The following is a 15,064-nucleotide window of genomic DNA, read 5'->3' as shown; positions in this document are numbered from 1 at the left end:
GAACTTGGTAACCTGCCTCAATGACTATCGTTCAGTAGCACTTACATCCATGGTGATAATGTGTTTTGAGAGGCTGATGATGCAACATATCAACTCCTGCCTGAAAACCGACTTGGATCCGCTCCAGTTTGCCTACTGGTACAACAGGTCCATAACAGATGCCATTTCATTTGCTCTTCAATCAATCCTGGAACATCTGGACAGCTCAAAGATGCATACATCAGGATGCTCTTTATTGACTACAGGTTGGCATTCAATATTATCATTCCTGGGCCATCCGACTTCTCCACCATTCATCATGGCTAATCTATCATCCCTCTAACCCCATTTTCCTGCCTAATTCTGCTCCTTTGTCATAAGGACCAGATATACAAGTATTTGGATAGATCAGGCACTATTAACTTTGTGCATTGTAGGTCATATTTAACTAATTTTGTTTTAGAGATTTTTGAGGAGGTTACCAGGAAAGTTGATGAAGGAAAGGCAATGTCACAAGAGGTACTGCAGATACTGGAAATCTAGAGCAATACAGACAATGTGCTGGAGGAGCTCAGTAGGCCAGGCAGCATCTACAGATGGGAAAACACCATCAATGTTGCAGGCCGGGACCCTTCATCAGGATTGGTGGTGGATGTTTTCTACATGAACTTTAGTAAAGCCTTTCATAAATTATTGCATGGAAGCAACATTCCCTGTAATTATTTTTTACAGCTGCACTGACCAGCTATTGCTCTGAACAGGAAATCTTTACATGGCCTAAAATTGTGCGACTTTAAAACATTATATAAAAGAAAATTCCAGCTGCGTTAGAACAAAGGCTTGGTGCACAGCAGCATTTCAGTTTCTGTGCAGTTACGTCACTGCGCAGCTTAGAGTGAACAATGAATGGAACGTTGGTCAAGAAAGTTCAGTCGATTCAAAGTACAAAGTAAATTTATCATCAAAGTACATACAGTGGCATGCAAAAGTTTGGGCACTCCTGGTAAAAATTTCTGTTACTGTGAATAGTTAAGTGAGTAGAAGATGAACTGATCTCCAGAAGTCATGAAGTTAAAGATGAAACATTCTTTTCAACATTTTAAGCAAGATTAGTGTATTATTTTTGTTTTGTACAATTTTAAGAGTGAAAAAAAGGAGCATCATGCACAAGTTTGGGCACCCCAAGAGATTTGAGCTCTCAGATAACTTTTACCAAGGTCTCAGACCTTAATTCGCTTGTTAGGGCTATGGCTTGTTCACAGTCATCATTAGGAAAGGCCAGGTGAAGCAAATTTCAAAGCTTTATAAATACTCTGACTCCTGAAATCTTGTCCCAACAATCAGCAGCCATGGGCTCCTCTAAGCATCTGCCTAGCACTCTGAAAATTAAAATAAATGATGCCCACAAAGCAGGAGAAGGCTATAAGAAGATAGCAAAGCGTGTTCAGGTAGCCGTTTCCTCAGCTGGTAATAGAACATAGAATAGTACAGCACAGTGCAGGCCCTTTGGCCCACAATGTTGTGCTGACCCTTAAACCCTGCCTCCCATATAACCCCCACCTTAAATTCCTCCATATACTTGTCTAGTAGTCTCTTAAATTTCACTAGTGTATCTGCCTCCACCACTAACTCAGGCAGTGCATTCCACGCACCAACCACTCTCTGAGTAAAAAACCTTCCTCTAATATCCCCCTTGAACTTCTCATCCCCTACCTTAAAGCCATGTCCTCTTGTATTGAGCAGTGGTGTCCTGGGGAAGCGGCGCTGGCTGTCCACTATCTATTCCTCTTAATATCTTGTATAACTCTATCATGTCTCCTCTCATCCTCCTTCTCTCCAAAGAGTAAAGCCCTAGCTCCCTTAATCTCTGATCATAATGCATACTCTCTAAACCAGGCAGCATCTTGGTAAATCTCCTCTGTACCCTTTCCAATGCTTCCACATCCTTCCTACAGTGAGGTGACATCCTTCCTATAGTAATGTGATTAAGAAATGGCAGTTAACAGGAATGGTGGAGGTCAAGTTGAGGTCTGGAAGACCAAGAAAACTTTCTGAGAGAACTGCTCATAGGATTGCTAGAAAGGCAAATCAAAACCCCCGTTTAACTGCAAAAAACCTTCAAGAAGACTCTGGAGTGGTGGTGCACTGTTCTACTGTGCAGCAACACCTGCACAAATATGACCTTCATGGAAGAGTCATCAGAAGAAAACCTTTCTTGCGTCCTCACCACAAAATTGAGCATCAGAAGTTTGCAAAGGAACATCTAAATATGCCTGATGCAGTTTGGAAACAAGCCCTGTGGACTGATGAAGTTAAAATAGAACTTTTTGGCCGCAATGAGCAAAGGTATGCTTGGAGAAAAACGGGTGTAGAATTTCATGAAAAGAACACCTCTCCAACTGTTAAGTACGGGGGTGGATCGATCATGCTTTGGGCTTGTGTTGCAGCCAGTGGCACAAGGAACAATTCACTGGTAGAGGGAAGAATGAATTCAATTAGATACCAGCAAATTCTGGAAGCAACATCACACTGTCTGTAAAAAAGCTGAAGATGAAAAGAGGATGGCTTCTACAACAGGATAATGATCCTAAACACACCTCAAAATCCACAATGAACGACCTCAAGAGGCACAAGCTGTAGGTTTTGCCATGGCCCTCACAGTCCCCTGACCTAAACATCATCGAGAATCTGTGGATAGACCTCAAAAGAGCAGTGCATGCAAGACGGCCCAAGGATCTCACAGAACTAGAAGCCTTTTGCAGGGAAGAATGGTCGAAAATCCCCCAAACAAGAATTGAAAGACTCTTAGCTGGCTACAGAAAGCGTTTACAAGCTGTGATACTTGCCAAAGGGGGCATTACTAAGCACTGACCATGCAGGGTGCCCAAACTTTTGCTTCAGACCTTTTTACTTTTTTGTTATTTTGAAACTATACAAGATGGAAATAAAAAAGTAATCGTGCTTAAAGTATTAAAGAAATGTGTCATCTTTAACTTTATGCCTTTTGGAAATCAGGTCATCTTTTACTTGCTTAGTTATTCACAGTAACAGAAATTTTGACCAGGGGTGCCCAAACTTTTGCACGCCACTGTATATGTCACCAGACAACTCTTGAGATTAGTTTTCTTGCAGGCATACTCAATAAATCCAATGACCATAATAGAATCAGTGAAAGACTACACCCAACAGGGTGGTCAACCAATGTGTATAAGACAAGAAGTAGTGCAAATACAAAAGCAAAGAAAAGAAAATAAATAAACAATAAATATTGAGAACATGAGATGAAGTGTCCTTGAAAGTGAGTCCATTGTTTGTGGGAACTATTCAGTGACGGGGCAAGTGAAGTTATCCCCACCAGTTGAAGAGTCTGATGATTGAGGGGTAAAAACTGTTCTTGAACATGGTGGTGAGAGTCCTGAGGCTCCTGTACCTTCTTCTTGATCGCAGCAAGAAAAGAGCATAACCTGGATGGTGGCAGTTCCTGATGACGCAGCTGCTTATCTGTGATAATGCTCCATGTAGATGTGCACAATGGTGGAAAGGACTTTACCTGTGATGGACTGGGCTGCATCCACTACAAGGGCATTGGTGTTTCCATGCCAGGCTGTGATACAGTCAGTCAATATACTCTCTACCACACTTCTACAGAAGTTTATCAAAGTTTTAGTTGTCTTGTCAAATCTTAGCAAACTTCTAAGGAAGTAGAGATGCTGCTATGGTTTCTTTGTAATTGCATTTACATGCTAAGCCCAGGACAGGTCCTCTGAAATGATAACACTGAGGAATATAAAGTTCCTAGACTCATCTACTATAGAAAACATCCCCTCCACATACATTCTATCTGGGCCTTTCAGCATTTGACAGATTTCAATGAGAAACCCCTCACCCTATTAAATTCTAGCCAGTACAGGCCCAGAGCCTTCAAATGCAGCTCATACATTAACCCTTTCATTCCAGGAATCTTCTCGTAAACTCCTCTGGACCCTCTCCCATGCCAGCACACCTTTCCTTAGATGAGAAACTGCTAAGAAAACTGCTCACAATACTCCAAGTGTGGTTTGACCAATTTATAAAGTCACAGCATTACATTCTTTCTAAGACAAGAGGCCCATATCTGCTTACTGTACACCCAGTGAGGCCTCACCAGGGCTTTCATATTCTAGCCCTCTTGAAACGAATGCTAACATCACATTTCCCTTCTTCACTGCAGATTTGATCTGCAAATTAACTTTTAGGGAATCCTGCACAAGGACTTTTGCTCCTCAGATTTTAAAATTTTCTCTCTATTTAGAAAAGTCTCCCGTTTTATTTCTTCTACCAAAGTGCATGACCATATATTTCCTGACACTGTATTCCACCTGCCACTTCTTTGCCTACTAAAAGTCTGTCATGAGCCGTGTGGCCCATCAGGCCAGTGCTCATGCTGGATTCTGAGGCGTGAAGCGACTGAGAGTATGAGACTCCCCCCCACCCCCCAACGCCAGTCTATTGTGAGGTTAACCTCCAGCGTTTTTGCTGGTACCCATTCTCAGCTGGGTAGACTGAAGCATTGTGTGGTTGAGTGCCTTGCTCAAGGCCACACAAGCTACCTCGGCCAAGGCTCCAACCCATGTCCTTCAGGTCGCTAGTCCAATGCCCTAACCACTTGGCCATGCGCCACTCTTTGCTTATTCTTCTAATTTAAGTCTTTCTGTAGCCATTCCAGAATCTGGTGATTCTTGAAAAATCATTACTAATGCCTCCACAATCTCTTCAGCCACCTCTATCAGAACCCTGGGGTGTACACCAACTGGTTCAAGTGACTTATCTACCTTCAGACCGTTCAGTTTCCCAAGAACCTTCTCCCCCTGCAGAGGAGAGGGACTTTTGACAAATGTGAAGTCAGCATAGACACATAAATGTTCTGGAGCATGCTGAAGTTCAGAAAGAGGTAGCGTGGGAGCTTTTGAAAAACATTAGGATAAGACCAGTCTCCTGTCAAAAACAGGATACACCCTGGGTTACTATAGGAAACAAAGGAAGAGATTGCTGGAGCACTCATGATGATATTTGCTTTCTGCTTGCTCTCAGGAGTGGAATAAAGGACTGGAGGATGGTAAACATTATTCCATTATTCAAGAGTAATAAGGATAATTCTGGAAATTATAGACCAGTGAGTCTTTATCAATGGTCGGCAAGCTATTGAAAAGAATTCTTAAGGATAGGAATTATGAGCATTTGGAGAAACATAGTCCTATTAGAGATGACCCAACAGCCCAACTGAGTTTTTTTGATGAGGTGACCAACAAATTGAAGACAGAGTGGTGGATGTACTGCATATGGATTTTGGTAAGGCATTTGACAAGGTTGCCCATGGTTAGCACACAGAAGGTCATGAGGCATAGATTCATGAAGCCTGGCTGTATGGATTCAGAACTGGCTTACCTCCAGAAGGTAGAAGTTGTAGCAGATAAAGTGTATTCTGTCTGGAGGTTGGTAACTAGTGGTGTGCCACAGGGATCATTTCTGGGACCCCTGCAACTTGTGACTTTTATAAATGACTTGGATGAGAAAGTGGATGGGTGGGTTAGTAAGTCTGCAGGATAATACCAAAGTTGGAGGTGTTGTGGATAGTGTAAGAGGTTGTTATTGTTTACATTAATAATATGCAGAGCTGGTCTGAAGACAATAGTTCTAGTTTTCCTAATATTTAATTACAGGAAAATTCTTCTCAGTTTGACTGACAGGCAGGGATTTAAGAATTCTCAAACAATTGAATTGAGAGTAAAAGTTGGAAATGAAGACACAGGAAAAGAACTAGGCCATGCTGCCTACTGATTCTGCTCATCCATTCAATCATGGCTGATTTTATTTAAACCCCATTCTTCTACCTTCTACCTATAATTGTCAACCCCCTGACCAAGCAACTGATGACCCAATTAACCTGAATCCACTGTATTTCCTCCTTTTCCTTGATGAAACCATCAATTTCCTTTGTTAATTATTGTTCCCTTATCTTAACATCACAGGGAGATGATCACCTTTAAACAGCTTTCACTTATCATATGTTGTTTTCCACTCTCAATCTACTTCTGTCAGGTCCTGTCTTAGACCTCTAAAATTAGTACCCTAACTCTATGATCAGAGTTAATACTTAACCGAATTATGATCATTGTTTCAAGGTAACTGCCACAATTTGCGTATCTAATTCCCTAAATCAAGGTCAAGCAGACTCTCATCCCCAGCAGGAGATCTATATACGACTTAAAAACTTATAGGATGCAATTTAACTTGCCTATTATTGACTGGGAATACCCTAAGGCAGGAGTTCCCAAACTAGGGTACACAGATCCATTGTTTAATGGTATTGGTCCATGGCATAAAGGTAGTTGGGAACTCCTGCTCAAAGGCAAACCCAGTTAATATTGAGCATTAAAATCCCAGGCTATTACAAACATAAATATGAGATTCTGCAGATGCTGGAGATCCAGGGTAACATGCACAGCTGGAAGAACTCAGCAAGTCAGGCAACAGCTATGGAAACGAATAAATCATCAGGACCTGGAGAGGAAGTGGGAAGAAGCCAAAATAAAAGGTGAGGGAGGGAAAGGAGTACAAGCTGGCAAGTGATAGGTGGAATCAGGGGAGGGGGGATAAAGTGAGAAGCAGTGAAGTGATAGGTGAAGAAGGTAAAAGGCTGAAGGAGGAGTCTGATAGGGGAGGAGAGTGGACCACGAAAGAAAGGGAAGGAGGTGATGGGCAGGTGAGGAGAAGAGAAGGGGTATTAGGGGTTGGGGGAGAGCCAGAACAGGGAATGGAATAAGGGAGCAGGAGGAGAGTAGAGAAGTTATCGGGAGTTAGAGAAATCAGATTGGAAGCTACCTAGATGGAATATGAGGTACTGCTCCTTCAAGCTGAGTGGCTTAGATATGTACTGTGTGCTCGTGGCCTTCTGATGCTGTGGCCCATCTACTCAAGGTTTGTTGTGTTGTGTGTTCAGAGACGCTCTTCTGCATACCACTCTTGTAACACACAGTTCTTTGAGTACAGTCATCTTCCTGTCAGCTTGAACTAGTCTGGCCATTCTCCTCTGACCTTTCTCATTAACAAGACATTTTTGCACACAGAATCGCTGCCAACTGGATGTTTTTTGTTTCCCATCCTATACAGTGTATGACGCCAACAGACTTGCTGATGAAACATTCCTTATCTGGAAGGATTGTTTGAGAAGTGAAGAGGCAGGTGTAGCACTTGTTCATCTTGCAGGGGCAATTGCTAGGAGGGACTACACTGGGGAGGGACAAATGGACACAGAGAGCACGACCCCTGTGGAAAATGGAAAGTGGGGCTATGGAAAGATGAATTTAGTGGTAGGATCCTGTTGAAGATGGTGGAAGTTATGGAGAATGATGTGCTGGATGCGGAGACTTGTAGGGTGGGAGATCAGTAAAAGGGGAACTCTATCTGTTATGGTGGCGGGAAGATGGGATGAGGGCAGACGTCTGAGAAATGGAGATGAAGATGACGACAGTGGAAAAGAAACCACATTCTTTGAAAGAGGAGGACATTTAAGATATTTTGAAATTGAAAGCCTCATCCTGAAAACAGATGTGGAGAAATCAGAAAAATTGAGAAAAGGAACTTTAAAAGTGATGGGGTGGGGGGAGAAGAGATATAGTCAAGAAAGCTGGGAGAATCAGGTTATAAAATATGTCAGTAGAAAGTCTGTCTCCAAACTGAAACACTGTCACTTTCAGTTCCCTGGCCCTGATCACCTAACTTTTACTCTGGACGTCCAGTCCAAATACATTTCTAGCCCCATGAGGAAGGCCAAAAAGGATGGGAAACAAAAAACATCCAGTTGGCAGCTCTGAACAGGAAATCTTTACATGGCCTAAAATTGTGCGACTTTAAAACATTATATAAAAGAAAATTCCAGCTGCGTTAGAACAAAAGCTACCTTTATACTATTCCAGTTTGCATGAATGACCAATCACAAAAGGTCTCAAAGATGGTTCTTGATTGCACATATGAAACTGAGGTTGCTTTGAACACCACAAGAGGAATCCTCGGGTTGGCAGATTCACTGATTGGCTCTATTTCACTGCCTGCAGAGCTATGGGTCTTCCTGTGCTCCGGTGCCTCGTCTTTTTTTTTTTGGAATTGCCTGCTCTACTAATGGTTAGTCAGGTCTTGTGCCTCAGTTAGGGTGCCACTTACCACCCCCCTCCCCCACCCCCAAGAATGATGAACGACCCCCAAGAATGAGGAATGCCCCCCCAATGACTTCTATTTCCCTTAATGCCCCCTTAGGACATTTAATCATCCCCATTGAGAATCACTGACATATAATATTCTTGCAGGGCGGGACCCATTTGAAAACTGCAAGACTTGTCGGGAGTGAGTCATCAAAGTAGCGAGTGAGAGAGCAACATCTTGCAGGGTAGAAGGCTTTTGAAAATTTCAAGTCTCATTGTGAGTGAGTCTGATTTGAGCCAAAGGAAAGAAAGGAGGTGTAAGCAGAAGGGCCATTGTTGGGGTTGGCCAGTGTTAGAGTGGCCTGGCCTTGACTCAACTGGCTTGGGCAAGCACAGGCAGAGGTTCTAAGTAAGCTTCTATGAAGTTTTTTTTCCTGTTAGTACATAGCTGGTGGGCTGAGAATGGGTCCAGAGTTAGTGGTATGTTTCTTGTGTGAAATGTAGGAACTTCAGGAGACTCTAGTGTCTCTAATAACTACATCTGCACAAATGCAGCTCCTTAGAACCATTTTAAGGAAGGTAGCCACTCCCACATTGCAGGAGGCAGGTACCTGGGTGACTGCCAGGAGAGACAAATGGAATAGGTAGTGAGTGCAGAGTACGCTGTAGCTGTTCCCCTCAATAATAAATTTATTGCATTGGATACTGTTGGGGGAGGTGGGGGGGGGGTCACCTACCAGGGAGAAGGCATAGCGAGCAGGTCTCTGACACTGAGTCAGGTTCTGTGGCTCACAAGAGAAGGTGGGGAGGGGGTAGGGAGGAGTGCAGTAGTGATAGGGGATTCCATAGATAGAGGAGCAAACAGGGGATTCTGTGGACATGATAAAGTCACCCGGATGGTATTTTGCCTCCCAGGTGCCAGGATCAGGGACCTCTCAGGTTGAGTCAGCAGCATTCTAAAGGGGGAGGATTAACAGTCAGAAGTCGTGGTACATATCGGTACCAATGACAAAGGTAGGAAATTGGAGGAGGTCCTAAAGAGTGAAAAAATGGAGCTATGTAGAAAACTGAAAAGCCCGACCTTCAGGGTAGGAATCTCTGGATTAATACTTGTGCCATGTTCCAGTGAAGGTAAGGATAGAATGATTTGGTAGATGAATGTGTACTGGGGAATTGGTACAGGGGGCAGCGTTTCAAATTTCTGGTTCATGGAGATTGTATGATCCGCACAAAAAAGAAGGGTTACACTGAACCTTAAGGGTCTAACATCCTTCAGGCAGGTTTGCTAGAGCTGTTGGGGAGGGTTTAAACTAATTTGGCAGGGGGATGGGAACTGGAATTACAGGGCTGAGGATGGGGCAGTTGGTGTTCAAACAGATGCAATGTGAAATGAGACTGAGGAAGAAAAGGCAGATAATAGGGCAAAATTGCAGTCAGTGGGATGGACTGAAGTGTAGCACAGGGGCAATATCAAAAAGGGTGATGAATATAGGATCACAATTGTTATATTTGAATGCACTGAGTATACGGATACATGTAGATAATCTTGTTGTGCAATTTCAGATTGGCAGGTACGATGTTGTGGGCCTGACTGAGACGTAACTGAAAGAAGATCATAGTTGGGAGCTTAGTAACCAAGGATACACCTTGTATTGAAAGGACAGACAGGTAGGAAGATGAGGTGCTGTGGTTCTCTTGGTAAAAAAATATATCAATTCCTTAGAATGAGGTGGTATAGGATTGGAAGATACAGAATCCTTGTGGATAGAGTTAAGAAACTGTAAGGGTAATAAGACCCTGATGTAAGTTCTCTACGGGCTTCCAAATGGTAGCCAGGATGTGAGATACAAATTACAATGGGAGATAGAAAAGGCATTTAAAAGGGCAATGTTATGATAGTCATGAGGGATTTCAATATGCAGGTAGATTGGGAAAATCAGGTTGCTGCTGGATCTCCAGACAGCATATCTACAAGATAGTTTTTTAGAATAGCTTGTGGTTAAGCAGACTAGGTGAAAGACAATTCTGTATTGGGTGTTGTGTAATGAACCAAATTTGATTAGGGAGCTATAATTTTCTTTCTTCTGCTTAAAGGAAGACTTAGGAAGCAGTGAAAAAATATGATAGAAGTCACCCTGCAGTTTGAGAGGGGAGAATATAACGTGAAATGTATCAGTATTACTGTGGAGTAAAAGGGAATCAAAGAGACATGAGAGAGGAGCTAGCTAAAATTGATTGGAATGGGACATTAGCAGAATGACGGGTGGAATTTCTGGGGACAATTCGGAAGGCGCAGGTTAAATAAACTCCAAACATGAAGTATCCTAAAGACAGGATGAAGCAACCATGGCTGAGAGGGAAGTCAAAGACAACATGAAAGCAAAGGAGATGGCATACAATATAGCAAAAATTAGTGGGAAGTTAGAGGATTGGGAAACTCTTAAAAACCAATAGAAGGCAACTAAAAAAAAAAGCCATAAGGAGAGAAAAGTTGAAATATGAAGAGAAGATGGCCAATTTTTTTCCAAATATATGAAGAGTAAAGGAGAGGTGAGACTGGGTATCAGACCACTGATAAATGAGGCTGGAGAGGTAGTAATAGGGAACAAAGAAATGGCGGTGGACCTTAAGTAGTTTGTGTCAGTCTTCATTGTGGAAAACTAATCAGTATGACAGAAATTCAGGAGTGTTGTTGCTATTACTTAGGAGAAAGTGCTTGGGAAGATGAAAGGTCTGGGGAGGGAGGGAGGGGAGGAGAGAACGTCGACTCAGACCATGAGAGGCCTGTGTCGGGCATTTTCATGTGGGGTGTGGGGTGTGGGGTGCTCCTCCTTGCACAGAAACTAGAGCAATGTGTGGTTAAGTGCCTTGCTCAAGAACACAAACACGCTGCCACAACTGAGGCTCGAACTAGTGACCTTCAGATCACTAGATGAACGCCTTAACCACTTGGCCACGTGCCCAACACATGGTCTGAAGGTAGATAAATCACCTGGACCAGACAGATTACACTCTAGGGTTCTGAAGGATGTAGCTGAAGAGAATGCAGAGGCATTAGTAGTGATCTTTCAAGAATCACGAGTTTCTGTAATAGTTCCAGAGGACTTGAAAATTGCAAATATGAATTCATTCTTTAAGGGAGGAAAGCACAAGAAAAGAAATTATAGGCCAATTAGCCTGGCTTCAATGATTGGGAAGATGTTGGAGCCTATTATTAAGGATGAGGTTTTAGGGTACTTAGAGGCACATTATACAGTACGCCAAAGTTAGCATGATTTCCCTAAGGGTAAAGTTTTCCTGAAAAATCTGTTGGAATTCTTTGAGGAAATAACAGGCAAGGTAGACAGAGAAGGTTCAGTGGATGTTGCTTATGTGGATTTTCAGAAGACCTTTGACAAGTTGCTGCACATGAGGCTGCATAACAAGAAAAGACTCCATGGTATGACAGGAAAAATACTAGCATGGATAGAAGCTTGGCTGATTGGCAGGAGGCAAAGAGTGGGAATAAATGGTTGGCTGCTGATGATTGGTGGTGTTCTGCAGGGTCAGTATTGGGACAGCTTCTTTAGACATTATAATTCAATGATTTGGATGACAGAATCGATGGTTTTATGGCCAGGTTTTGTGAACAACATGGAAGTTGGTGGAGGGGCAAATAGTGCTAAGGAAGAAGGGAGTCTGCATAAGGACTCAGACTGGGAGAATGGGCAAAGAAGTGGAAGGTGGAATGTACTGTAGTATAGGGAAGTGTACATTCATGCACTTTGGTAGAAGGAATAAAGGCAAAGACTATTTTCTAAATGGGGAGAAAATTCAAAAATCAGTGGGGCAAAGGTACTTAAGAATCCTAGTGCAGGATTCCCTAAGGATTAACTTGCAGTTTGAGTCGGTAGTAAGAAAGGTAAATGTAATGTTAGCATTCGTTTCACGAGGACTAGAATAGAAGAGCAACGATGCAATGCTGAGGCACTGGTCAGTCCACACTTGGAGTATTGTGAGAAGTTTTGAGTCCCTTATCTAAGAAAAAATGTGCTGGTATTAGAGATGATCCAGAGGGGGTTCTCAAGAATGATTCTGGGAACGAAAGGGTTAATATACGAAGAGCACTTGATAGTTTTAGCCCTGTACTCACTGGAGTTTAGAAAACTGGGTGGGGGAAAATCACATTGAAACATATTGAATATTGAATGGTCTGGATAGAGTGGATGGAGGGAGGGCGTTTCTTATTGTGAACTAGTCTAGGATCACAGGGCAGCCTCAGACTAGAGGTATGTCCATTTAGAACAGAGATGAAGAGGAATTTCTTTAATCAGAGGGTAGTGAATTTGTGAAATTCATTGCCACAGGCTGCTATGGAGGCTAAGTCATTGAGTATATTTAAAGAAGAGGTTAATAGATTCTTGATTTCAGGTTACAGAGTGAAGGCTGGAGAATGGGGTTGAGAGGGATAATAAATCAGCCATGATGGATTGTGAAGCAGTCTTCATGGTCTGAGTGGCCTGATACTACTCTTATCTCTTATAGTGTTAAACAATAGCAGTCATATCACTTGAGTCATTCAGTTGTATGCTACAAGCAGCAAAACTCTCCAGTATTGCATCCAATGCAGCAGCTAGAGGCATAACTCTACCACCACCAGATATTAATGTACAGAGGCAATTCAAACACAAGACAGTACATTGCAGAATTCCTAACAGAGGCAGTTGGCCACATGCATAGCAATTAGTTATTGACAATAATATATCCACATTACCCCAGTTAACAATGGATAAAGTGCTTTCACCAAATCTATATGGTAAGGTGATACTATTATTCAGGATGTCTTTTTACTTATTAGCCCATTAACTGACAGAATGAATACGACATAAAACCCAATGCATAACAAGTCAGAATGAAACTAAATAACCAACCTCTTTAGCTCTTTGGACAGCATCACTTGGTGGATTTCTTATCTGTGGTGATGACTTCGTGTTGATCTTGTCATACAACTGGTAGGAAAAAAAACAAAGCAAATTTCAAATGAACAGGAAAAAAAAATACAAGATTAAGCACACTTGCTAGAGTCACTGTTGACAGTGTTAATAAGTGGCACTGCCTTACAAGCTACTCATTGATGCCCATTTAGGGTTTTGCTAGCAGCATTTGGCTCCAGACATCATCTCAGCCTTAGTTCAAATAATCCCCAAAAGAGTCTAATTCTGAAGGTGATATGAGAGCTGCTACCCTTGACATCAAGGTGCTCTGGTAAAACTGCTCAATGGGTAATCAAAGGGAATACACTCCGAAACTGGAGTCCTACCTCACACAATGGAAGATGATTGTAGTTGAAGCTTAGTCATCCCATCCCAAGAATTTTGCAGCATGAGTTGTTCAGATTAGTGCCCTTGCCCAAACACAATCAATAATCCATTATGGTCAGAAGTGGGGGTATTTGTTAGCATTGTAGAATATTTAATTGCATTTGCAAAATCTCAACAAATAGAGCTCGTATGTAGCAAGACTACAACAGTACGCAGGCATGGGCTGAAAAATGACATGTAACATACATGGCAACGAGGAGAATCTAACCACCTACACTTGACATTCAATGGCATTACCATCACCAATGAAGGTCATCATAGACCAGAAACTCATCTAAAACAGCCACATAAATACCCTGTGGTTCCAAGAGCACTGTTCCCTCTAAACTGCACATGTGCACGGCCACACAGTAACTGAAACAATTCTGCGCACCACGCCTTTGTTGTTGCACAGCTGGAATTTTCTTTTATATAATGTCAATATAATTTTGGATTTGGAAAAGAGAATGCGGTACAACAGACAAAAAAATGGTACCTCTATTATGAACTACGACAAAAGCATTGCCACAAAAACATCTCAGCAATCCTGTTATTTCAAGTTTGTTGTTTCTGAGAAAGTTAAGACTGCTTCAATTAAGACGTTCACTGATAGGCTGACCTATGTGCTTAGAAATTAAGAATTTGAAGAACTGTCAATTCTTGTTGACATTGTTGGAACATTTCAAGCTTCTAGTGCTGACTAAGAACGTGGATTCAGTCTTATGAATTGAATGAATGAATGAATGAATGAAAGAAATTTATTTTGGTCAGAACAAAGTTCAATTAAATATAAATCCAGAAACACTCTAGAAGTGGAGCATTTGGTTGATCTAATGGTCTGGAGTTTGTAAAATGTGTACAGGATTGTTTTTTGCAGCAATACATAGAGGTACAAACTAGAGAAGGGGCAGTGTTGGATCTCCTGTTAGGGAATGAGATAGGTCAGGTGACGGAGGTTTGTGTTGGGGAGCACTTCGGGTCCAATGATCACAATGCCATTAGTTTCAATATAATTATGGAGAAGGATAGGTCTGGACCCAGGGTTGAGATTTTTGATTGGAGAAAGGCTAACTTTAAGGAGATGCGAAAGGATTTAGAAGGAGTGGATTGGGAGAATTTGTTTTATGGGAAGGATGTAATAGAGAAATAGAGGTCATTTAAAGGTGAAATTTTGAGGGTACAGAATCTTTATATTCCTGTTAGGTTGAAAGGAAAGGTTAAAAGTTTGAGGGAGCCATGGTTTTCAAGGGATATTGGAAACTTGGTTTGGAAAAAGAGAGGGATCTACAATAAATATAGGCCGCTTGGAGTTAATGAGATGCTCGGATATAAAGAATGTAAAAAGAATCTTAAGAAAGAAAGTAGAAAAGCTAAAAGAAGATATGAGGTTGCTTTGGCAAGTAAGGTGAAAATAAATCCAGAGGGTTTCTACAATTATATTAATAGCAAAAACATACTGAGGGATAAAATTGGTCCCTTAGAGAATCAGAGTGGATAGCTATGTGTGGAGCCAAAGGAGATGGGGGAGATTCTGAACAATTTCTTTTCTTCGGTATTCACTAAGGAGAA

The 15,064-nt window shown here is 41.9% G+C and overlaps 1 protein-coding gene across 5 annotated transcripts in view; it reads right to left on the bottom strand.

Annotated features, from left to right (window-relative positions):
- The window catches only part of caska (calcium/calmodulin-dependent serine protein kinase a), a 410,842-nt gene that overhangs the window by 80,009 nt on the left and 315,769 nt on the right, over window positions 1-15,064 (bottom strand). For all 5 annotated transcript variants that reach the window (XM_072260443.1, XM_072260444.1, XM_072260445.1 and 2 more), the window contains one exon: window positions 13,067-13,144. In XM_072260443.1, the coding sequence (XP_072116544.1) occupies window positions 13,067-13,144 (78 nt within the window). The remainder of the gene's footprint in view (window positions 1-13,066; window positions 13,145-15,064) is intronic.

This window comes from Mobula birostris, chromosome 6 (assembly GCF_030028105.1).
Source record: "Mobula birostris isolate sMobBir1 chromosome 6, sMobBir1.hap1, whole genome shotgun sequence".
Lineage (NCBI taxonomy): Eukaryota > Metazoa > Chordata > Chondrichthyes > Myliobatiformes > Myliobatidae > Mobula > Mobula birostris.
The sequence above is the reverse complement of the archived record's forward strand: the minus strand, read 5'-3'. Positions and strand labels throughout refer to the sequence as shown.